The sequence below is a fragment of the Sprattus sprattus genome (assembly GCF_963457725.1).
Source record: "Sprattus sprattus genome assembly, chromosome: 18".
Classification (NCBI taxonomy): domain Eukaryota; kingdom Metazoa; phylum Chordata; class Actinopteri; order Clupeiformes; family Clupeidae; genus Sprattus; species Sprattus sprattus.
The window spans coordinates 7,401,438-7,427,082 of NC_137916.1; the positions used below are offsets into that span (position 1 = coordinate 7,401,438).

The following is a 25,645-nucleotide window of genomic DNA, read 5'->3' on the forward strand; positions in this document are numbered from 1 at the left end:
GTCGGAGTGCGCTTTCTCCTCTACTTGTTTGCATGTGTGTGTTTTGTGTGTTCATGCGTGCACCTGAGTTAGCAGAGTGTGCCTGAGAGTCCGAGAAAGTGTGCAAGTGGCAACACTCACAGCGAGTGGGCTCTTAGTTGGCAGTGACAGCACGCGTGCGTGTGTCCGCGTGTGTATGAGTGAGTGTGTGAATGTGTGTGTGTGTGTTTGTGGGAGTGTAAGTATGAGTGCCTGACCAAGCGATTGTGCATTTGATTGTTCGTGCTTGTTTTTGCGTGTCTGCATGTGTGTGTCTTTCTCTCTGTCCCTCACGCCCTCTCCCTCCTCCTCTTCTTCCTCCTCTTCTTCCTCTGTGCCTTCCTTGTGAAGCTTCTGTGGGATCCTACTGCGCGTGGATCCCCCCTCTCTCCCGACAGAATCACCTCCCTGCCGGCAGTCACCATTTCGGCCCCAGGAAGACCCACGCTGGCTGCCCAGCCTCTCCCGCGCCTCAGCCTGGGCAGGAAGACCCTGGTGGCGGCGGCCGTGGGCGTGATGCTGGTGCTGGTGCTGGTGGTGCTCATACCAGTGCTAGTCAGCTCCGTGGGCAGCGACCCTAGCCACTTTGAGATGCTGGGCACCTGCCGCATGGTGTGCGACCCTTACCTGGGCCGCGGCACCACCGCAGCTACCGGGGCTCAGGGCGAGGCCGAGGCCGAGGCCCTGGCTGACCACAGCAACATGCCGCCGCCCTCCACTCTCCACCAGGGGCCGCAGGGCAAGCCAGGGCGGCCGGGGAAGCCCGGACTCCCGGGACCCCCAGGGGAGCCTGGCCCCCCTGGACCCATGGGGCCCCCGGGGGACAGGGGGGTACGGGGCAAGGGTGGAGCCCTAGCCTTGGGTGAGGGGACGGGGGACGAGGAAGGGGTCATCAGCACGGCCACCTACGGTGCGGCGCGCGTGGCCTTCTACGCCGGCCTGAAGAACCCGCACGAAGGCTATGAGGTCCTGAAGTTTGACGACGTGGTCACCAACCTGGGGAACAACTATGACAGCACATCAGGGAAGTTTATCTGCGGCGTGCCAGGGACCTACTTCTTCATCTACCATGTGCTCATGAGAGGGGGAGATGGGACCAGCATGTGGGCTGACCTCTGTAAAAACGGACAGGTGAGTGTGTGTGTGTGTGTGTGTGTGTGTGAGAGAGAGATAGAGAGAGAGAGTGTGCTTGCAGAGCACAGTGAGTTCAGCAGCATACAGCAGTCTTCATATTTAATCTCAAGCATGAGATATAGACACAAACACAAACTGCAACACTTATATCTGATCTGTGATGTGTTAAGCAAAGTGAAGTGTAGTGTTCACTCGTTTGTGTACAGTGTTAACTTCAGTTGTCTGGCCATGCTGAGTTCTCTGACCGTGCTAACCTGTTGTTGCGACTGGCTGGCTGTCGAGGGTGACTTTGCTTGCGAGGCATTAATGGGTATGTCTTTCACGGTGGTAATTAATGAAGTTGCTTAAAGGTGGTCCTCTGCGGACAGGCACGCCTGGAGTTTTTATTTCATTTCCCCAGTTTATTTATGCATTTCGTCCGCGTGAGACACTGGTGGGAGACACGGAAGCATCTGTCGCGCGATTCATATCTCCCTGGAGCACCCAGGGAAGTTCACACAGCTGCTCGCCACGAGCGCCCAGAAAGAACGATGTGTAATTTGGCGGGCAAGCATCGCGTTCTCCCCTCAGTACCTTAATGCGCAGTGACATTGCGAGCGTGTCCCTTGCAACAGAAGGACAAATTCACACTGGCGCGCACGCTGGCACTCACAAACAATTCCAAGACCTTCATTAAGCAGAGGCAGCATATTTTCTGATAAGTGAAGTTTTCCTCGGAACTCGCACACTTGTGGGTGCGCATCTGTCTAGTGAATAACGGAATGTTCGCGCTTGTCTCCGGTAATGTAGGGTATATTTCAGTCGAGTTAGATGTAAAAACTTCCTTTGCTGAAACCTTAAAGTTATTTGTGTCCCCTGTATAAAGACACAACGTGTCCTCTCTTTTCAAAAGTAACAGACTGTATTTTCAGCTGAATTAAATAACAGCTGTATGATTCCAAGAGTGCGCATGGAAAGTGAACACTTTGGGTTAGCTAATAGCTAATGTGCTCATATAGTGACACGAAAAGAAGAGAGAATATAGACAGTCTGTTAGTGTTACACGCGACGACAGTCTAGATGATGAGACTTCTCCGCTTTCTGAATTATGGTATATTTTGCTCCTTGCCGAGGGTTGCGCGCTTAGGAGGCTAGGCACGGGCTGCCGGTACCCGCGTGTCCCACTGAAATCATGGTAACACCTCGGGAGGGAAAGTACATAATACGCCTTGTTTTAATAGTACTGCCTGCCAGACATAACATTTTGTCTTGCGATTTAATAATATAACAAGCAAATTGTTTAGATCATTTGATATGGTATAATTGCATCTTTTTCTACATTTGCACTGCTTAAAGTTACTTAATTATTTTTTTTTAATCACAAATAATTATACAAATAGTGCTAGATAGTAAAAGCTGACATCAGCCTTTCTATGAGTAATTTTTGTACCTTAATGATACAGTTTTTTGTGTGTTAATAATGATGTCACTTACACAAATATGCCCAAGTAAAAATAAAGCTATTACTGTTGTAGGTTAACATTTTTGTGTAAAGGATTTCCATAATTTGTTACTTTGTGGTGTACCTGCTCTTTCATAAGCTACTGACTTGGACTACTGACTTTCTTACTTACTGTTGCGTGTTGGTAATTAAAAACTCAGTTGGAGAGAAGGTTTTAACCTCAAATAAAATGGCTGTAGGAATGCAGGACTAGTATTGATGGCCTATTTAAATAAGGAGGGGTGGGTCTTTTCCCCCAGTCCTAGTCTAGTGCCTCACATATACAGCTCTGGACTCCTTTCCCTAGTGGCTCAATTTAAATTTAATAAGGAAGGGGGTGAAATCTTGTTGAAGAACTGAGGTTGCACTGACATTTGCTAATCCTCATGACATATTTATAAATCATACATGTTTGCTGTGGGCTTTTTATTTGCTAGATCATCATGGACCAGAACAGCTCTTCACCTTATATCATTCCCTGCTGATAAAGTCACAGCAGTTCTGGCATGTATCATCAGCGGTACTAAAAACCTTTACCTTAATTATAAATCCAGATTGAGCAAATGTTTTATAATTGCACAAACTCAATTGTCTTATTCCAATACATACCAAGAGGACCAGTCAGTATTTACTGTGGCTGTATACACCAGCTATTTGGCCTTTTCCAAATAATACATAGAATTTATATCGTTTTTCTTACCGGTGGTAAAAATCTCTTGTGGAGCCTCTCAGTGTACATAAGCTCCGGGTTTCTTTTTATGGAAATGAGTGCCACCCTTTCTGGCAAAGCCGATCTCATAGTGACTTTCAGATTTCTTGTGTTGCCCGCTGCCTTTGGATGAGGATTGACAAACACACACACACACAGGGAAATGGAGATCAATGTGAGGTCTTGGCTTGAGGATTCGCGTCAAAGTCCCATCTTATCAAAAGAGTGAGTGGAAGCAGCAGTCAGTGTGTTCTTCTCAGATGGCTCTATGCTTCATCCACCAGATGTTTGACTACAGCCCCTGTGTCTGTTACTGAAGCCCACAGCCCCTGTGTCTGTAACTGAAGCCCACAGCCCCTGTGTCTGTTACTGAAGCCCACAGCCCCTGTGTCTGTAACTGAAGCCCACAGCCCCTGTGTCTGTAACTGAAGCCCACAGCCCCTGTGTCTGTGTCTGTTACTGAAGCCCACAGCCCCTGTGTCTGTTACTGAAGCCCACAGCCCCTGTGTCTGTTACTGAAGCCCACAGCCCCTGTGTCTGTTACTGAAGCCCACAGCCCCTGTGTCTGTAACTGAAGCCCACAGCCCCTGTGTCTGTTACTGAAGCCCATAGCCCCTGTGTCTGTGTCTGTTACTGAAGCCCACAGCCCCTGTGTCTGTTACTGAAGCCCATAGCCCCTGTGTCTGCGTCTGTTACTGAAGCCCACAGCCCCTGTGTCTGTAACTGAAGCCCACAGCCCCTGTGTCTGTTACTGAAGCCCATAGCCCCTGTGTCTGCGTCTGTTACTGAAGCCCACAGCCCCTGTGTCTGTAACTGAAGCCCATAGCCCCTGTGTCTGTAACTGAAGCAGGTCATTTAACCCTCCATGTCAGCTACCACTCTCCCCCCGCGTCACAAACATTCCTATAGTGATGCACTAACAAATCTGCAGAGAATAAAAAAAACATCAAGTTAAGAAACACACTGGTCTTCTGAGACACTCTCCTCCCTCCGCAGGAGCAGTTGACTGTTTGAATGAATGATGACACCGGCTTCTGGCACATGAAGAAACAAAGGATGGGTGCGTGGATGGGGCCGGCGTCGAGTTGGCGGTGCATGAAAAGGAGGTGTAAGACAGAACGAGTTGGAAGGCGAGCGTGAGCATATGCTGCAGTAAAACACCGTCTGTTGTTTCTCGGAGAGGCTCAGGTCCCTGGAGACAGCTCTGCTCGAGCACTTAAGGTAGACACGGACACGCGCCACCCCAGGGACCCGGCTAATTTTTATAAAGTGGTTATTGCCTCACTAATTAAGCGTCCCACTCAGATCAGCGTCTGTAGGAGTGGGTGCGAGTGGGTGCGGCCGCTGCTCCAAGTGTGTTTGTGTATATGCTTAAAAAGTATTAATTGTCGATTGATACCCACATAACTCCACATTGATCTTAAAGGTATCAGTGGAGTTGTGTGAGTGTTTGTATAAGTCTCCATGTAGTTCTATGAGTGTGCAATGTTGCGTGTGTTTCTCTATGTCCATGCAAAACTTGTTGCCCAATGCATGCATGCATATACAGACGCACACACACAGACACATGTACACACACACACACACACACACACACACACACACACACAGACAGGCGCGCACACGTACACATACATACACACATCATTATATAAACACATCAGTACTTAATCTTTCTAATATGCTTACATCTTCATATCACACCTCCCTCTCATCTTTTATCTTCTTGTCACATTCTCCACACCTCCACCAGTCCTCTGTTCATATTACTACACCTCAGGTGGTAATATTTTACCTAATAAAGACTTTTGATTAAACCCTAAAGTCTTTTAGAGGAAAGTTGACCAAAAAAGATGTCTTAAATTAGTCTAGTCAGTTGAGGCAGCAAGTAAAAATGCTCTAAAAACTATAAAAGTCTGTAAAAAACTCCAAACCTGCTCCAAAACGGAGGTGTTCTCAGTTCCCCTCTTATCTTAACAACACCCCTGCCAGGCCAGTTTGGTTCAAACACACACCTGAGGGAGATGCTGATGGCTATTGCCGACTCCAGAATATTAGATTTTTACTGAGCGGACTCTTTTCTTAATTTTCATCATAAAATCTTTATAGCACAGAAAGCGAGAGCGATGAGAGAGAAAGAGCGAAAAAGAGTGAGGTCTCTTTGTGGATCTCTTTTCTCTGAAATGTGTCTGAAAAGACACTGAAGGCAATTCCTTTGTATTTCAATGTCCTCCAGCATTTCCTATTAAAATCTATGACAGGGAATCTCAGAAGACTAATATGTGAACACCCGCATGTTGTGTCATTGAGACTGCAAGTTTTGTTATTTGTCTGTGTATTGTGATGTATATACTAGTATGTCTTTTCAAATATATATTTCCATGTATAGTCTGCTGCTGTGCAAGGCACCTGTGCCTGTGAATGTACACACCTGTACTCAGAAGTATGCATGTGTGAAGTGTGAAGACAATCACATGTGAGTCCTCTCCCTGTGTGTATATATTTGCCAGTGTGTGTGTGTGTGTGTGCGTGCACACGTGTGTGTGTGTGTGGTTATATACCAGCTGTGGCCGCTTCAGATTTGTGTCTGAATCTCACCCACTCAGGGGGAGTGTCCTGAGCCGTGAGGGCCAGACTTTGGCATGTTCCAGCCCTACTCTTAATTAACAGAGCTAATATTGGGTTATTACCAGCCCTGATATGCCAGCCCATCTCTCTCATAGGGAGCAGACTCAATAAAGAGTGTGTGTGTGTGTGTGAGTGAGTGCATACTCATGTGCACATTTGAGTTTAGAGTGTGTGTGTGTGTGTGTGTGTGTGTGTGTGTGTGTGTGTGTGTGTGTCAGCTTCAGGATGTACTCCTCATGTCACAGCTAAAGAATACTCTCCCATGAGATGACTGAGGCAGAAAAATGAGAAGACGCTCACTGCAGAAAATCAGGAATAACAATTATAACAAGAATGGGAGCATTCAGAGAATTTTCCATTGTGGTAGGCACTATAGTAAGCACAATGATGATGTCATCCTAATACTGGGAATTCACATAACCACATTTTGGTGGAGTTATTAAGGAAAAGGAGTTGCAAATGGGGATTTCTATGTGAAATTCAAGTGCCCGCCAAATCCACAATCTGGATCAGATCCGGATCAATCTTGGCCAGTCGATAGATATTGTCATCCGTTATATGTGTATCAAATTTGAAAGTCATCAATCAAGTATTGGCGGAGTTATGAATTTTTGAAAATCGCCCAATGCTATGAGATAGGGATTTTTGAAGATTTCGCAATTTTTTTGCGACCTTGACCTTGACATCTGAAAATCTAATCAATTATTTCCATTATATTACCCAATCTCCCCACAAAGTTTGATGGAAATCGGTCCATGCGTTTCTGCGAAATCCTGCTGACAAACAAACAAACAAACAGACAAACAAACAAACAAACATACAGGGGTGAAAACATAACCTCCTTGGCGGAGGTAACAAGAATGGCAGCATTCAGAGAACGCAAACCTCCGCCAATGCCTAATAATTAACACTAAGATTTTTAGCCAATTTGTCATGATCCGCGATATTTCAACAGTTCTCGTTGGATGACAAAAAAACGTGCTATAATTATGTTATGTTATATCACTAGTTTCCCATGTAATACTGGGAATTCCCATAACCACCCTAAAACCACGTGTTTATGGTTGCCTATCAACGTGGTTTTATATAACCACCATCAAGTAAAGTGATGATGTCATAGTTTCCTTTGTATAATTTTCCATTGTGGTAGGCACTATAGTAAGCACAATGATGATGTCATCCTAATACTGGGAATTCCCATAACCACATTTTGGCTGAGTGTTGCAAAGGGGGATTTCTATGTGAAATTCAAGTGCCCGCCAAATCCACAATCTGGATCAGATCCGGATCAATCTTGGCCAGTCGATAGATATTGTCATCCGTTATATGTGTATCAAATTTGAAAGTCATCAATCAGGTATTGGCGGAGTTATGAATTTTTGAAAATCGCCCAATGCTATGAGATAGGGATTTTTTAAGATTTCGCCATTTTTTTGTGACCTTGACCTTTGACCTTGACATCTGAAAATCTAATCAATTATTGCCATTATATTATCCAATCTCCCCACAAAATTTGATGGAAATCGGTCCATGCGTTTCTGCGTAATCCTGCTGACAAACAAACAAACAAACAAACATACAGGGGTGAAAACATAACCTCCTTGGCGGAGGTAAAAATTCAGTCAGCTGTAATTTCTCATGATCTGACCGTCTATGCAACTCCCGCGTTCAGACATGTGTTGTCCTTTCTCTGTCTGTCTGTCCTCATTATGTCCAACTGCTTTGTTTTGTCAACTCAAAAGACAAGCAAACAATACTATCATAAGTGTGACACAGGAATGTGCTAGATAGGTTAGATAAATAAAAACCTGTCAAGGTAACATAAACTATTTGAATAAATAAATCCTGCAGTGCCAAGGTAGCATAATTTACATGAATAAATAGACTGAAAGGTCACACAGATATATTAAATATAGGCTGTATGAGTTCAGCTGAGTCATTCTTCTTATACACTCTCTCCTCCCAAGTCTCTCTTTATCTCTCTCTATCTCTTTCTCTCTCTTTCTCTCTCTCTCTCTCTCTCTCTCTCTCTCTATTTTCGTTCTACTGACTAATCAGCACAGGGGTCTTTAGGGCGGGACCTTTGCCCCGATATTCACTGTAATTGGACTTTTGCATTTGCCACTCGATGGAGCAGAACATGAAGACCAGGCTAATTAGGTTGAGTTGGGTTGTTAGTGGTGGATTTGGCCATGTTGTTAAGAAATGCCAACACACATCAGAAATGGGGGGCCTCTCAATTGAGGCATGTGGCACAGGTGGAATCCGTCACGAGTGTAGGGTGTGTAGACTGATCAGATTAACACCACAAGCATCTTGCTTTCCTATGTGTTCTATTATGAGTAGGAACAGATGCTCCGCACTGTAGAGGAGTTGCATTGACGACGTGGTGTCGTTTTCTTTGATAAGAAGAAATTCTTAGGTAAGAAGCTGTTAATTAGCGACTGGCAATTCAGCTCACAAAGCATCGAGCGCCCACAAACCGGGATCATTTTATTTTCAGCAATGTTTTAATTAAGATGTGCATTATGAACATGTCACCTGCATCAGGGACGTACTGTAACTATAGTCTGGGTGGGTGGCTGAGCAGTGGAAGGCTGTGTTGGTGGGTAACCTCGCTGACAAATTATGCAATTAATTAGGGGCCTGTCTGTGTTGCTCTCTGTACTGGAAAGCGCTACTGCAGGAGAGAGCAGGGAGAGAGCAGGGCCTGACTGCTTTGGAAGCTCAGAGCCCTCTATCCCCCACTCCCCTCATCAGTCCTGACCAGATGGGCCTTGGGCAGTGTGCTGCGTCACTCTTGTTCCCTGGAGCACCACTTCTTCTCCAAGCTCTTGGAGAATTAGAGCTCATAGGCCAGGAAGCGCTGCCACACCTCCTGGCCATGTTACAGTCAAAGCAATGGTCAAGCCAGCCAGGTTGAAATACAAAAACGTAGGCCTACGGAAAGATATGTGAAAGATACGTGAGATAGCGACCACATTTGGGGGAAAAGACTATTCGAATTGGCTAGACTACCGAGAAATAGTTTTGGGGTAGAAAAAAAACAACAAAAAAAAGATATCTGTTTCAATCTGGATCTCCTTGGTGTAAATCTTGTACAATCACCTTCATTCTTGTAAAATCAAATAATTAGGGTTGATTTTTTTATTGTAGCACCAGCAACTCACGCATAGTAATCTTAACATTGTAAACACACTAAATGACTGCATGACTTCCTACTGAGATCTGGCACCCGCAGCTTTCACGACAGAAAACAGAGATGGCTCTCTCACTCCCGTTTTTAGCCGCTCAGGTTCCCTGAGTTCTACATCTATTCAAATCATTCTAAGAAAGTACTGTAATTATCTTGGTGTTATGGTACCGTAACCATTAACAGTAGGGACAGACTGTTGCTGTTAAAATAAGTCCCAAATAAATACGATGTCCAAAATACAAATACAAGACAACAAATTAGAAGTTTACTGCACAAACGCATTTAAATGATATAAAAATATGCAGGATATCATATGTATTCAATACATGTTGTTATAAAACTTAAAAGTGACCCTAAAAGGCAGAACTTCCACGCATAATTTCAGAAACTGAGGGAACTCCGGAAAATGAATGTGCTTCATACCTAAAATGTACAACCTTAGAGCTCTATTAATTATAATGTGTTAAGCACTTATTGTGAAGTACTCGACTAAAGCTAGGCAGCCAGTGTGAAATGATGCTGGTTGTGTTTTGACACAAGCAAGCTGAGAAGTTGTTGTTCTTCTGTGTTTAATTTGGTGTAAAATTACAAGCTATACTGAAGTGCTTTTACGAAACTAAACTAAACTAATCTAATCCTCTATTAAATGGCGACATTCCAAATAATCAATGCTCTGTTTTACAGAAATCGCACCGGCAGAGGTTTAACTGTGGGAATAGACAGGATTGATAAGAATATATAAACAGGACTCTTTCCTTCCTTTTATAAAATGATTATTATTTTAATTTTTTGTGGGTCTCCCCTTCTCCCGGGAAGACCTCCTTTCCTCCCCAACCCCGTTCCCATTTGCCTCTCTGACTTTAGCTCCGTCCCATTTTATCTGAAAGATGGCATAAGATTGTTTTGTCTGTTAATAAATTACAGCTCTCACGAACATCTGCCTGAATCCGGCTGCGCAGGCCGCCTTCCCTGTGCGTCTGTGTGGGGTGAGGCGTGTGCCGTGTCCGACACCCCGCCTGCCCCAGTGAGCATGCCGCACACAGAAACTGAAATAGGTTGCCGAATCCACGTCTGACTCAGTCACGACCTGGGTGTTGACTCACCACTGGACAGTCCATATAATGGGGCACAAACCCACACAAACACACAAACACACACACTTAAACAGTGCAGGCAGATGTGAAAACAAAATAACACACACACAAACACACACACTCAAGTCTGTGTAGTCATAAATGCACACACACACACACACACACACACACACACAACCAACAAACACAAACACACACAAACAAACATTACACATACACGCACACACTCACCTCTGTGCAGGCGTAGGACCACAGGCAAACACACACACACACACACACACACAACCATGATTCATAAACACAAAATATGTTAAGAAATGGGTTTTATTGCTCTATTGTCTCCATCTCCTGTCTCTGTCTTCTGTAGGGCAGACTGTAGGAAATCAGAATAACTCGGCAGGGATCCATTATTAAAAGCACCAACAGCCTCAGCATTGAAGCAACCCTAAATCTATTAAATTAAAAAAATAGATCGTAAATAAGTAAATCCATTAGAGTAACTGAGATTATTTTTTTATTATATTACAGTTACTATTCAAAATGTTGCTGATTACAAAGGGGTTACATCTGAATATATTCTTTTCGTTAAAAAAAAATATGTAGAATATAACATTCATTCTGTTGGTTTGCATCTTTTTGTCATCTTGACAGGGTCCATTCATTTAGCAGTGAATGTCCTCAAGAGGAATGACTGACTGATTCTCTTGTTTGAATTTCCTGCCTCTCATCTGCCAATCAAAAAGAAATCAAAATAATCAAATGTAATATGTTACTTTGATGAAAAACTTAAAATAGTTACATTACTTATAACATTTTAACAGGGTAACTAGTAAAACGTAACCTATTACATTTCAAAAGTAACCCACCCAACTATGTAAATAAGACACCTAATTCTAATAGTGCAGCAAAAACCTATTTCTTCAACCATTCGTTCTCTGCACCTTTTTTTCACTATCCTCATCGTCTCACTCTCTCCATTTCTCAGTCTGCCAGCCTCTCTCTATCTCTGTCTTTCTCGATCTCAGTCTATTTCAGTTGCATTCAGAGCTGTGTCACAATAGCCTGCCAGTTGCCCAAAAATGCTTGCTTGCGCGTTGTCAGTGTGTGTTTGTGCAATGATCTGAACACTCACAGTAAAGCCAGGTAGCTTTTATGCATGAGTAAGAGAGAGGAATTAGACGATTATGACGGAATTTGTGTTAGTTCCAGTATAACTGAGAAGACTAAGATTTTAAGAATAGATAGTGATGGTAGCACACGTAACTAAATAAAATTAATCTGCATTTTCAAATCACGACAAATCACATGAAGTGAAAGCAAGTGATCAAATGATCTTTAAAACAATTATTAAATGCCGAAAAAATATGCCATAATAGAAATATGTAAATCACTTGTCATGTCTTTACACAACTACAACTGTTACTACTACAAACAGATATTAATAATTTTTTGTGTTTAAACCATTAAGGTTGAAAAGGGGAAAAAACTGCACGAGACCAAATTAAACAATATTCTGGGCACAGTTCATAGTTGTATGAAAAAGCTGCGTAAATCTCAAATCTTTTGTTATTATTATTTGTTATGTTATTTTTAGTTAAGATGCCATATCAGCGGCATGCCAGGAAAGGATAGCAATCTCCCTTGCACTGCACCACACTACAGGATATACGTCACCCAGATGTTTATTTACACAATTGTGTTTGTAACACAACTGCAGGCCTGTATTCGTTCTGCATCCTTGACCATTCAACAGAATTCCCTATGCTGCTGCTGGAGTATTCCTGCGCTCGACGAGTGTTAGCCACTGAGTGGCACATGGGGAAAGCTTAAAAGGCCCCCTCACTTTTGTTCTGGAAAAACAGATTTAGTTTTTCTAAATCACATTGCACTAATTCCTAATAAACCTGAAGCCTATTTCCTCCCATTTGGTGAAGAGCTCTGGTCTCTTGCGCTCAGCCCAAGGAGAGAACACGGGGGAGATGGTTTTTATTCCACTGGTGGGGGCCTCTCTCCTCCTAGTGTGACGGGAGTCGCAGGCGCCCTGTGATCCCCCATCAGGCATGCCGTGCACGGCTGCGCTTTCAAACGCAATTAGAGGCAAGCATTCTCTCCAATTTCACATGGATCTCACAGCGGTGCACAGAAATGCAAGGGCTAAGCAGAGAGTCAACAGGTGTTTGAGAGGGAGAGGGAGCGAGAGAGAGAGAGAGAGCGCGAGAGAGCGCGAGAGAGCGCGAGAGAACGCGTGAGAGAGAGTTAGCTATACCTATTTTCTGTCTGCACTGTACATTACGAAGGGAAATCTTTCTTGAGGGGAATATTAGTTATTACTGAGAAGCAGTATCCTGTCCTAAATTCTTTTAGGCCACACAGGCCACTAATTCATACTCGCTCTGATCCACAGTAATAAGAAAATGTCACGTGTGAATGTCAAAATTGTCAAGTGAGGTCTTATCAGCTTATGAATATAAAGTGGCACAGAGTCAGATGCACAGATTAACTAGAGTGAATTCTTTTCTACTGCCATGGCATACAGAGGAATCAGTGTGGTCAGGTGTTCTATCAATGCATTTTGAAAACGCAACGTGTTACACGATCACTCACATGGTGCTGAAACTAGCACTATATGTGTGTGTGTGTGTGTGTGTGTGTGAATGTGTGTGTGTGTGTGTGTGTGTGTGTGTGTGTGTGTGTGTGTGTGTGTGTGTGTGTGTGTGTGTGTGTGTGTGTGTGTGTGTGTGTGTGTGTGTGTGTATGTGTGTGTGTGTGTGTAAGCGCGCTGGGCCGGTTTGATTATTCTATCAGTGACAATAGCTGAGGGAAATGGGACATGACAGCTAGTGATGTAGCTGCGTGGTGGAGGGAGGACACATGCCCACGGCTGGGCTGGGCTGGACGGCACAAACAGCTGTAGGAAACTCCACGGTCCGCCACACATCTGCCGCCACTGGCCACCACACGCTCCGTGCCCACTTTGACTTTGAGGAGAACTTTAAATCTCTCTCTCTCTCTCCCCCCTCTCTCTCTCCCTCTCTCTCTCTCTCGGTCTCTCCCTCTCTCTCTCTCTCTCTCCCTTTCTCTCGGTCTCTCCCTCTCTCACTCTCTCTCTTTCTCTCTATCGCTGTATCCCTCTCTCTCTCTCTCTCTCTCTCTCTCTCTCTCTCTCTCTGCATCTCCTCTTAGATTTGTCTCACTTTTGCTGTCACTCAGCCTGCTCTGGTGGCTGCTGCAGCCTGTGAGGCTGAATTAGTGTTGAAGGCAGCTGCTGCGGTCGTCTCCGCACACACTCTAAAATCCTGTGACAAACTCGCAGCCCTGACTAGGCCTGTGGTTAAAGAAGACTGTGTGAACTCTGTGGTGGAAGCCAATGTGTTAAAAATGATTTTCCTTTCTTGAGATTTAAATAGAAATTACATTTACCTTTGGAGGCTCACAGCTATGCTCATATACTGTTTTCTATTTCTTTCTGGAAATATTGCATTGAGATATTTGAAGAGAATGACTCACTGGATAAAACAGCCACCTGCACAAAAACTCAGTCAAGATGCATACAAGCCTGAACAGGTTTCAGATGATGTTCTTGTCTATGTGTTAATGCCTGTGGGTTATCATCCGAAGACATGATATAACCATGTGCAGTTAGAGTTAAGCATACAGTTATATACTGTATATAACGTTGCCGCTGACTGAAACCAATTGAGGATCATGTTGTACTGGCCTTTGCAGAATATTGGATTTTACATTTTATCTCTGTGGTTGTTTGTGTGTATTGACACATTTCAAGGTTAAGAGATGTAAATCCTCAATCCTCAGATGTTAGATCAAAGAACGACTCCATCAAGCATTTTTGGAACGCTGTACATCCGTACGCCCCGACCCAAACATTCCTATGGCCTTTTAATTACCTCCCTAACAATCCCAAAACACAGGCGAACCCGGAAATTCACACCCCCGGGATGGGATAATATTAGACAATAAAAAAAGATTAAAAAGGGCCTCATCTAAATCCTGCTCGACAAATCCCCCGATTCCCCCCTGGGCCGCCTGCGCTAACCCCTTAATAAGACGGCACGCTGGCAGTGTGTGTGCTCAGGGCCCTCTTTATTTCATATTAATATGCTGTGGACAGACGTCGCCATGGCGGCAGAATAGCAGCCATTGTTTGCACATCGATATTAGACTCAACAGATTTAATCAGGAAGGTAAACAATGAGGCGCTGGCATCCGGCAGGGCAGAGATTACCCTCCCGCACCGATACTGTCAGCTGCCTTCAGAGGTTATCCTCAACTGAAGGGCTTCTTGACTGTCTGTCAACACAATCTAGAGTCCTTGTGCCTTTAATGTGCTCCATAATGATATATTACTATCTCGGTATTTCAGTTTTTCATCGTGGGGGGGGGTCTTTCCCTGGCAGCATTACACCTTCGTCAACTTCTTTTCCTCCATTGTCTGCTTTCCTTCATTCCATTGTGTTATGGTACCCTCGAAGTTTATCAGACTCTCTCAGACGCTGGATAGGTCAAGGGGAAATGTCAATCATACAATGCATCAGCGCACCATTGGCTGAGTTGGGGAGCTGGAAGAGGATTGGTAGAGTGAGATAACCTGGGAGTCATCAGTTACGGTGTCTGTTGATTGGCAGGACACAGAAAAATGTCAACCCAGACACTGATGTCTCCCTTTATGGCTCGCCAAATATAATTCAGTAAATGTAACCGTGATTAAAGCTGGAAAATATAGCCATACATGTTCAATTGATGCATGATTATAACTGAGCAAATTAATGTCTGATCAAAACCAAATTGTGATATTTAGAGGAGCATGTGTGCTCCAAATATGGGGTGGGCTTCCCAAAGTCTTCTTAATGCTACGTCATTCGTAAGTTATACCTCAGCATTACAAGGGGGTTGCCAGAATGTAAAAACTTACCTCAGAGATACTTTTCTAAGGTTGGTCTGGACCTCTCTCAGCTATACAATAACACAGTTTGGAGATCGATAAAACAAAAGTTTCAGAGCCTAACAATATTGTGTTAGTGTCTGGATGTATGCACTGACTGCAATGTAAGCCTATATGTGTTGCATTTAGTGACGGCTGGTGGTGATATTTGGTGGGTAAGTGACAAATGCATTCTACTTATAGTTCACGTTGCAGGAACAGCCGATTGACATCCAAGATACCGCAACGACACTTTTTTTCACACATGTACCTTGTTATAGGAAGTGCTCTACAACAACACTAGAGAAGTACCCACAAGAATGGCCTGATGCCAAAAACTCTCTGCATCTGTCTTTCTCTTTCTCTCTCTCTCCCCCTCTCTTTCACACACACACACACACACACACACACATACCGTTTGACTATTTCTCTCTGTACATAATAGCACATACTATTTTTAACAAAAACTAAAAAGGCAAGAATGTCAGAATGATAGGCTACATGATAAAAAACATGTTGCCTACAATGTCAGAAAAGGATCCACCCAGGGATGTATTGTAGGGCCCAGCTAGAATAGTAAAGCAGCAATAAGTGGCCTTCCAACACGTGTCCCTGACAGCCTCTGGACCCCTGACAGCCTCTGGACCCCTGACAGCCTCTGGGCCCAGGTGTGCTGCACAGGTTGTACCGACGATAGTTCTGCTGGTGAAAGACTGATCTGACATGATGAATGATTGATAATGGATCAATGGATTTATTTAGCATATTAGTGCTAATTTAATTTTTAACACAGACGTCACATGGCAGCTGATTTTAATAAACCTGCAGGCTGCACAGCAAGATAATTTCAGGTTTATCCAAAGGCAGCCTTCGGTGAGGAGGTTTGCCTGGAAGATGTTTATACTAATCCACCCAATTTAAGGTGTGTCTCGACAAATATAGGGATAATTGTAGGGGTGGATATTACTGTAAGCATGTTCATGTGGTTTTACGCTGATTTGCCTCAGATTTATGAATTTGCAGGATTGTGCTTACACATGGTCCTATGGCAAGTGGCACACAAAGACATCTAGCCTACAGCTATCCTTATTTGGGATATTTTTTATTTTGGCTTGCATTGTATTTCTTATTGATGATCTTTCTAATAAAGATCACCTGTGCTCCAATCTAAGTCATGCCCATCATTCTCATGTCACCCATGCTTAAACCCTATGCCAATGACAATAATCAATTCCAGAAATATGGATTCTGATGGTTTAGGAAACACGCATAGAAAAGTAAACAATTGTAATAAGGTATACCTTTGAAGTCATTGTAAAATACTAAAAGACACCGATGCTGGGAAACCCACCCCTGGCCACTGCTGATGCTGGGAAACTCACCCCTGGCCACTGCTGATGCTGGTACCTCTCTCAAATGATTAAGGCACATATGTTCTCATCTACATGTCAGCCTGGACCTAACAAGGCCATCACAAGTCCTCGTTCATGACTATCCTGTGTTGTGTTTCTCCTGACAAATGTTCATGTAATCCCCGTAAAGGTGGAGAACATAGTTTTAGCTTTGAGTGTTTGAGGCAGTTGTATCACATGAACAGGTGGATGAAGCTGAGGCATCTTGTGGAATATCTCAATGTGGAAGTATCACCATGTATTTGATTTGTCCTAGTTGGTTTAGCAGGAGTTGAGTAACTTCACATTATGTTGGAGCAGATTACAGTTGAACAGTATGTGTGTATTCATGTATATGTGGTTCGAATTGAAATAGAAAATAAATGCTTCCTTGTGGCTTACTACCATTCATACCTTTCTAAAAGCATTAGATCTGTTTAGATGCAGAATGATCTGGAATTCAGCTCTTCACTAAATGTAGCTGTGCCTTATGAATGATTGTGGAAATACACGGGACAGATGGCTGCACATGATTCTGTGGGGAGAGTGGAAGCTGCTGTGATCGCCTGTAGTTCCACTGGTGGAGCACATAGTACACAGTGGAACGGGATGCCAAGGTCACAGAGAGACTTTATTACGGTCACGAGTGGTGGACTGATTGGCCTACTCTCTCTGAATTTGAAAGGTCTATCGCTATGACTTGTAATGTAATATAAATGAACATCACCGCAGTGGACTACAGTAACACTGTGTGGGTGTGTGCATTAACTGTCTGAAGGCAGCAAAGAACGTGGAGGATGACCTCTGGGAGGTGTAGGCGGGTGGGCTACAAGAGAGCAGTTGCATGCAGGTGGACTGTCTAGACAACAACAGGAAAAGTTCAAGGAAAGCAAACTGTCCAATCGTCTGTCCATCCCTCCGTGTGTCTGTCCGCCGGGCCAATCTGGCTCGCCGACACCCACCTGAAGTATCGACCGCCTGGCCTCTCCGCGTCCACACCTGTCTGCCTGACAGTCAAAAGAAAAGGTCCCTCTCCCTTCATTACCTTTTATAGCACTGACAAAATGAGTGAGAGAGAAGGTGGGGGGGGGGGGGGGGGGGGGGAGCAAATAAGAGTGAGCGATAGGTAAAGAAAGGGAAAGAAAGGCTGAGTAACTGAAGAAACACACACCACGTATAGAGAGATAGAGGGAGAAAAGGCGAAGGAGGAAGAGAGAAGGAGAGAGTTTCATGTTCCTGCAGCATGTTCACACCTTATAACCTCTCCTTTTCTCTCTCTCCCTTGCTCTACTGATTTTTTCCGGAATGGATCAGTGAGTGGCAGAGCGGCCAGTTCTCCCCCTCTTTCTCCTGCAGCTTTTTACACTCCTTTCCTTTCATCCTAACTGAATAAGCGTGCGAGGGCTTTCACCGTGTCAGACGAAGGAAGGCCAAGGAGAAGTCAATCACCACAGATGTGCGGGGGAGGGGGGAGAGTGAGATTTGGACTTCAAACTGTTGCTTGCTGGACAAAACGGCATTGTGATGCTTTGGCAAGAGTGACGCGGTGAATTGAAGAGTGGTGTGGCTGTGCAGGGAGAGGGGGTCTCTTTCACAATGTCACTCTCACAGCGTGGCCGCCTATGCTAAAGTGGACTTTCAGAAAACAATGCACCCGATCAATACGGAACGATTCTGGCAGCTGCTCAGTGCACGAGGAGGGGAAATAAACGTACAGAGCTGCGGGTTTTACTGAATAGACAGATTCTGTCATGTCCTCGCTTCCTCTCCATCTTCCCGTCTCCCTCTCTCTCTTTCTTTCTCTCTCTCTCTCTCTGATTCAACCTCTTTCTGTTGTGGTTTGTTTTTTCGACATAAAAAACATTCAATACAAGCTGGCAAATGCAGACACATGTGCACACACACACATACACACACACACACACACACACATACACACACACACACACACACACACACACACACAGACACACACACACACAGACACACACACACACAGACACACACACACACAGACAGACACACACACACACACACACACACACACACACACAAACACACACACACACACACACACACACACACACACACACACACACACACACACACACACACACACACACACACACACACACACACACACACACAAACACACACACACACACACACACACATAAAGAAAGACTCAAGAAAAGGGAATAGAGGGGAGCAGAGAAGAAAAGGACAGGTGGAGCTGACTGGAGGATTGTGAGCGAACTCGTTCTCCCTCCTGCTTTCCTCCTCTTGCTGCCACTCTCCAATCCTCCTTTCACCTTATTAGGGTGTGCCTGTCTTCAAGGCAGCCTGCTTCGAATTAATTACAGTTTTTCTCCGTTGCTAAAACTCAATTTTTCAAAGCATGCCTCGGTTTCTCTGAACACTAAACCCACGTGCCAACTCCCTAAACCAATTCTGCTAAACTATAAGCACAATTCTCTGCTTTAGACACAGATTTCAATTGCTAGCCGCACTTTCTTCAAAACACAACACACAATTCTCTGCTTTAGACACAGATTTCAATTGCTAGCCGCACTTTCTTCAAAACACAACACACAATTCTCTGCTTTAGACACAGATTTCAATTGCTAGCCGCACTTTCTTCAAAACACAACACACAATTCTCTGCTTTAGACACAGATTTAATTTGTTAACCACACTTTCTACAAAATACTAAACACCATCCTCTCTACTTTGCACAGTTTATCAATGCCAAAACCTCCTTGCTTTCAGACAGAACACACTGCTATTCAAATGACAAAACTTCCATTTCCAAAGCTGTTGTGCAATTTGAAATCAAAACTTTAGCTCCTAGTTTGGAGAACAATTTATGGCAACATTGAAGTGAGAGTTGATCAGAGAGGCAGAGGAGTGAGAGTAAGAGGAGGAGCAGGAGGAAAATGATGAAGAGGAAGAGCAAGACGGAGAGCCATTACTGTATCTCTGATAAGATTCAGGCCAATGTGTTCAAACATGTGGTCAACATGGGTTTGACCATGCAGGAGGCTGGTAAGGCTGGCCAGAGGGTCTCAGTTGCACCGATTCTCCTGACATTCAGAAGAGAGAATGGGTAAGAAACACTACTATGACAGTACGTAAAACACTAGTTTGAATGCCTTATCAGGAGCATAGTATTCTTATATTTCGAATATTTTACATTGTACTGTATTTGTAAAATTATAAACAAATACAAAGTGCAACCATTGATGACCAAGACATATTCCTAAACATCAATACAGTGAGCCTAGCCACATAGGACCATGTTCTTAGGTAGAACACCTCGAGAATGAAGCAGGTGTACAGGGTGCCTTTTGACAGAAACTCTTTGATAGAGTCAAACAATTACAGTATGATACGACTATGTGCAAGTAAGTTATATACGTTTCCACAACTGATTACGTCCTATCAGCACTGAAACATTACTGTACTGTATTGTAATCCAATCAAATGTTACTGTATTTTCAGATGTTTCACAACCAGTGTTGGGCAAGTTACTGAAAATTAGTACTTAGTTACAGTTACTAGTTACTTCTTTTAAAGGTAATTGAATTACTTCCCAGTTACTGTATAACAAAAGTAATTAGTTACTAGGGAAAGTAACTTTTAAGTTACTTTTATATCTGCGTTTAATATAATGAATATGAACAGTACTGAACAGTCAAACCCAATAACCATATATATTTTTTACCTAATTATTTTAAACAACAGGGCAACATGCCTTCAAATCAAGCAGTAGTACAAAAGTCCCTTTTAACACTTAACTTAACACAAAATAACTGTCTCAGTCATTTAACAGTTTTTTTTTTTTTTTTACTACATTAGGCCCAATGTAGTTAAAGTGATTGGCTTACAGTATTACAGTTTTTCTCAATCGTTTTGCCGAATTATTTCATTCACTGTTTACGTTTTCAAAACAGCTCACACACAGCCCGTAACAGAAGCTGAAATGACCAAAACACTGTATGATGTTTGTAGAATGACACTACCTTCTCAAAAACGTATCACACACCCATCAAAATCAAACATTTCCTTCAAAACCTACAATTTGTGCTCAATTGAAAATGTATGTTTTCTCATTTATTTAACAATTGATAGCAAAACTCAAAATACAGCTTTCAATATCAACCTATGAAACCATCACTTCAACTTTTGTGCAACACCCTCACAGTATTGACTATTTTACCACTGACAACGTACTACAATTTGGGTTTTGTACTGAGCACTCTTACTTAGGGAATATACTGTCAGAAAATATTCGAAATCTGAAATTTGTATACAGTAAAATTTTGTAGTTCTGTTTTTGCATTGCTAAACACTATATCATATATATTCTCAAAAAGGACCTGTCAACACCATTGATTACGTAACATTTGTTTTACTCTGCACAAAATGGCAAAGATTCTGACACAAAAATATTTACAGTATTGCAGTCCTTTTTCCACATTACATGTATATTCTGTACGTCAAAATGACAGGTTTCATTATAAAGTGAAAAGGTCAACTCTGTTCGGCAGTGAATAATCTCCCCCTGCCACCAGTGTGGGCCAGTGTGTTGATTCTGTAAAAATAGTGCAATAGGCTGTAAATACTGTAAATATACATAAAGTAATCAGAATTCGACCGTATATGTTGTAAACAACTTTAGTGAAACTACAGTATACATTGTATTGTGACAACATACTTTACAAAATTATAGAAATGGTTGTTGCCAAGAGTGCAAATACAGTGAAACACAATACATTATATTGACTGTGAAGGCCAGCAAAGTGTCATTGTCATTGCTGAACATACAAACAATTGATGCCACAGTATGACAGCTCAGGTTTGAAAGAACCCTTTGGCCAGCCTCTCTCATGGAGAGATCATGATTCATTATGGATCAATGACTCTTGCCCTAATTTCATTTGAGCATCTTACACAAATGCCACATCCCCTGACAGGGGCCCCTCTACCTCTACCACAACCTCTTCCTTGTCCTCATCCTAAGGTTGTTGGTGGTGGCCTATTCGATACATGCTTGGTATCAACTTCAATCTATTGACCCTTTTTTAGAGGTTGAGAACTGCTTGATTAGTTTTGCACAGAGAGTTCACACAGGTGCTGACGATATTTAGAATATAGAGAGCAGTGCCAGTAGGCTGCTACTAAGTGTCTTCAATGTGTTGACATGGTTATTCAATTAGGTTTTGTGTCTTTCTCTGAGAAGTGTGTAAACTGTTTTGAAAAGTGTATTGACACTCAAAGAAATTTGCGTGAAAGCAATGAGAAATGGTAAACCCATTTGCCAGAGAAGACTCTTGCTGTGCAAAGAAGATGTGAGCATTAGATGAAGTTGACCCATGATTCGCTAAATGCCAGAAAACGATTGGGAAAAACTGTAACACCATATAAAGAGTAGGGGGATACAAAATAATCAATTAGTGGTTCAGTTCACAAAATACCCTGAAACACCCACACAGTATTCACAATATGCTAAATATATAATTAGAATAATATCTTTCTAATACATCCTAATCGCTGGCAATCCCCACCTTGATCAAGGTAGGAACTGTTAATATAAGTTCCCACTGGTCCCGGTGGCGCTTCTTTCGCCGTTGCCCCTACAGCCAAGATTACTGAGGACACGAACACCCTATACAGTTGGTAATAGATTCCACGCGTTTTCTGGTTAAACAATAAATGTTGGAAACCACGATCGGTGTCCTAGCCTTCTTTCCATATGTATGCGCGATTGTATACAAGTGCAATGAATGTGTGTTAGCGGCCGTGGAGAATGGGAGAAATAATTGCGGTTGTATATCTGTGTGTGAGTGCGTGCGTGATTGTATGCAAGTGCAATGTGTGTGTGTGTGTTAGCAGTCCTGGAAAATGTGAGAAAAAGTTGCGTATGTACAGCCTTGTGCGTGTCTTTGTGTGTGTGTGCGTGCGTGATTGTATGCAGGTGCAATGTGTGTGTGTTTGTGTGTGTAAGCGGTCGTGGATCTGGGTAGCAGAGTGTCTTTCATGTGCGGTCGCATTGGTCCTGCGACGTCACATCAGAAGAAGCTAAAGTAGGTCTATCTTGTCTTCTTGTCTGCAAGTGTTAATTTTCCACAAAATATAGTAACGCGGGTAACGAACTCATTTAGATTTCAGTAACTGTAACTGCGTTACTCGTTTTAAATCAATACTTAGTTACATGCTCCTTACCGCTAAAAGTAGTGGAATTACAGTAACGCGTTACTCCCAACACTGTTCACACCGCAACAATATTGTCTTGAGCAAGAACAGGATGCAATCTAGTTTTTTTGTCCTTTTTTATTTTACATTTTTCTTTCTTTTTTTGTTGACTTTGTTTGTTGATCAATATCCTATTGTTTGTTCTGTGTAAATCATCTACACATTCGGTTGTGTTTGCTCTGATGTAAAGGTTACAGCACTTTTGGAAAAAAAAAAAATCTTTACTGTAAGTCGTTACTGTTTGTGAGTTGTTGTATATTTGAGTTAAAACATTATACAGTTACAATATTTTACAACAGGAGAAAGCGTTCAGTAACACTGGAGATGAAAAGGCATAATACTCCTTATAAGGCCTTCATACTAGTGTTTTCCCATTTCATAGTAGTGTTTTCCATTGAGCACATCAGTGTTCAATCAATGCTTAGAATGTCTACTCAAATAATGGTCTGTGTTTGTTGTTTGAAAACAAAATACCCTTTTGAGGTGACATAATAGTGTTTTGAAACCAAAGTGGCATTTTGCAGGAGATATAAAGGCTTTTGCATTTTGTGTGAGTGGTTTTGGGATTTGTGTTTAGGGCTAAGAGAAACCGAGGCATGCTTTGAAAAAATGTGTTTTAGGAACAGAGAAAAACTGTTACATTATGAAAACAAGGATATAAAATGCATCAGTAGATGTTACAAATTGTAATATAGTAAGATAGATAAAGTCTTATTGTCTTATAGTCTTTCAATATAGTCTTCCTTCCATTCCATTATGACCCTGTTGAGTAATAGTCTACTGCACAGTTTCATGTACAGCGCGCGCACACACAACTGCAAGACTGTGGGAAATGCATGCGGTCACCGTAAATGAAGTAGAGTAAGTAGATGGTTGATTTCTCATTTTTTGGGTGTTGGTTGTACATATTCATGACCTCGCCAACACCAGAGATTTAATGCACCGTACAGATGAAATAAATCCCTGGCAATTTCCCAGCTCTGAAATCGAAGGCTTGCAGAAATCCGACCATATTAAATCTATTCACGCTCGAAGGTCACTCATCCCATTCAAGAGAATGCAGAGATTTCACTTTAATGCGTATCTTTTATTGTGTGGGCATGTCTGTGTGTGTGTGTGTGTGTGTGTGTGTGTGTGTGTGTGTGTGTGTTTGTGTCTGTCTGTGTGTGGGCAGGTGGGTTAGTCTGTGTTTCTGTGTGCTGGTAAGAGAGACAAAAATTCGTTTTTTCTTTGCTTTCAAATAAAACACTGCTTTTTTACTTGTGAGGGAGACTTTGTCTCTTCGTGACACACTAGCGCTTTCAAATCTATTACTAATTCAGATCTCTAAGCAGGAAGGCCAGAGGTTTAGCTAATGGGTACAAGGACAAACTCAACTTTTCTGTTTCAACTGCAGGGTTTTTACGGGGGGTGCACTATTTGTTTCACCCATTAGAGATGCCTGTTAAAGGCTGCCGAAGGAGGAGAGGAGAAAAGGAAGAGAGGAGAAACTATGAGGAAAAATAATACAAGGGGGATTCTGGAAACTAATGAATCACCTTGGGTTGAGGCGAGGAAAGGCAAACATTAATGCACATTATTCTACTCAGATTGCCTCCGCAAGAGTGATTAATGGCCTCACAGAGAGGCAGCAGCATCTCTCCGGTCCTCCAGCATGAGAGCTGTGGCAGGGTCGCATCTCTGGTGGGTGGCTATCATCCTGGCGTCCTCTAGCCGGTGAGGTATCCAAGACTAGGTGACTCAGGGACAGATCTGCCCCTGTCTTGCCCCTGTCTTGCCCCTGGTCTGGCCCCGGTCTAGGCCAGGTCTTGGGTGCATTTCCCAAAAGCATCATTGAAGAGTACTGTCATTACATGTAAATGATAGAAAGTCTATCATTTTGAACTCTCCCTCTCTCTTTATCAGTTACCATGCTGGTGGCTCAACTGTGACTGTTTAGAACAGTCCCAGTGTTACTACTGTCCTAATGACAGTACAGGTGCTACCTAGGCCAGGTGTGCGGGGCATCTGGGCACTCTCTGCTGGGGGCCAGTGGAGGTTTGCTCTCTCTCCCTCTCTTTCTCTCTCTCCTCTCTGTCTCTCCTCTCTCTCTCCCTCTCTCTCTCTCTCTCCCTCCTCTCTGTCTCTCCTCTCTCACCCACCTCTCTTTCTCTCTCCTCTTTGGCTCAGTTTATCCGATGTTTCGTCCCATTGTTTTGTTAACCTCTATTTCTATTCCTCTCTCAGACTCTTTTTCTGTTCCTCTATCAGACTCTCCCTCTCCATTGTTTCTACTTGTCTTCTTTTTTCTTTCTCTTTTCGTTCTCTCGCTCCACCCCGATGACCCCCCGATGACCTCTGTGCCATCCTCTTCCATCTCTGTCTGTGTAGCCCACTCTTCCCTCTGGTCACACCTTTTTTCCCCTCTCCTAGATCTTAGCACCCTTAATTTGCTTTGCTTTCTCTGTCTGTCTCTAAATCTCTTTCTCTCACTTCTTCCCTCTCTCTTCCCCCTGCACCATCGTCCCTTTCTCTCTCTTTCCCTCTAACTCTCTCTTTATCGCCTTCTCTCACTTTCCCTCGCTTATGCCTCTCTTCTCCCTCCTCTCACAGGTCCGGGCGAGCGCCATAGCGCAGGATGCCGACCAGAACTACGACTACGCCTCCAACAGCGTGATCTTGCACCTGGACGCCGGCGACGAGGTCTACGTCAAGCTGGATGGGGGCAAGGCCCATGGAGGCAACAACAACAAATACAGCACCTTCTCTGGGTTCATCCTCTACAGCGACTGAGGAAAGGGCCACTGCACTGGAATAGAGAG

The 25,645-nt window shown here is 43.3% G+C and overlaps 1 protein-coding gene across 1 annotated transcript; it reads left to right on the plus strand.

Moving 5' to 3' along the window:
- Window positions 1-444: 444 nt before the first annotated feature.
- On the plus strand, window positions 445-25,616 carry LOC308379378 (C1q-related factor-like; the record flags this gene model as incomplete). The annotated part of the gene is made up of 2 exons (XM_080856500.1): window positions 445-1,149; window positions 25,437-25,616. Exons 1-2 carry the CDS (start codon window positions 535-537, stop codon window positions 25,614-25,616), a joined length of 795 nt encoding a protein of 264 aa, XP_080712626.1. The 5' UTR covers window positions 445-534.
- Between the last annotated feature and the right edge of the window lie 29 nt (window positions 25,617-25,645).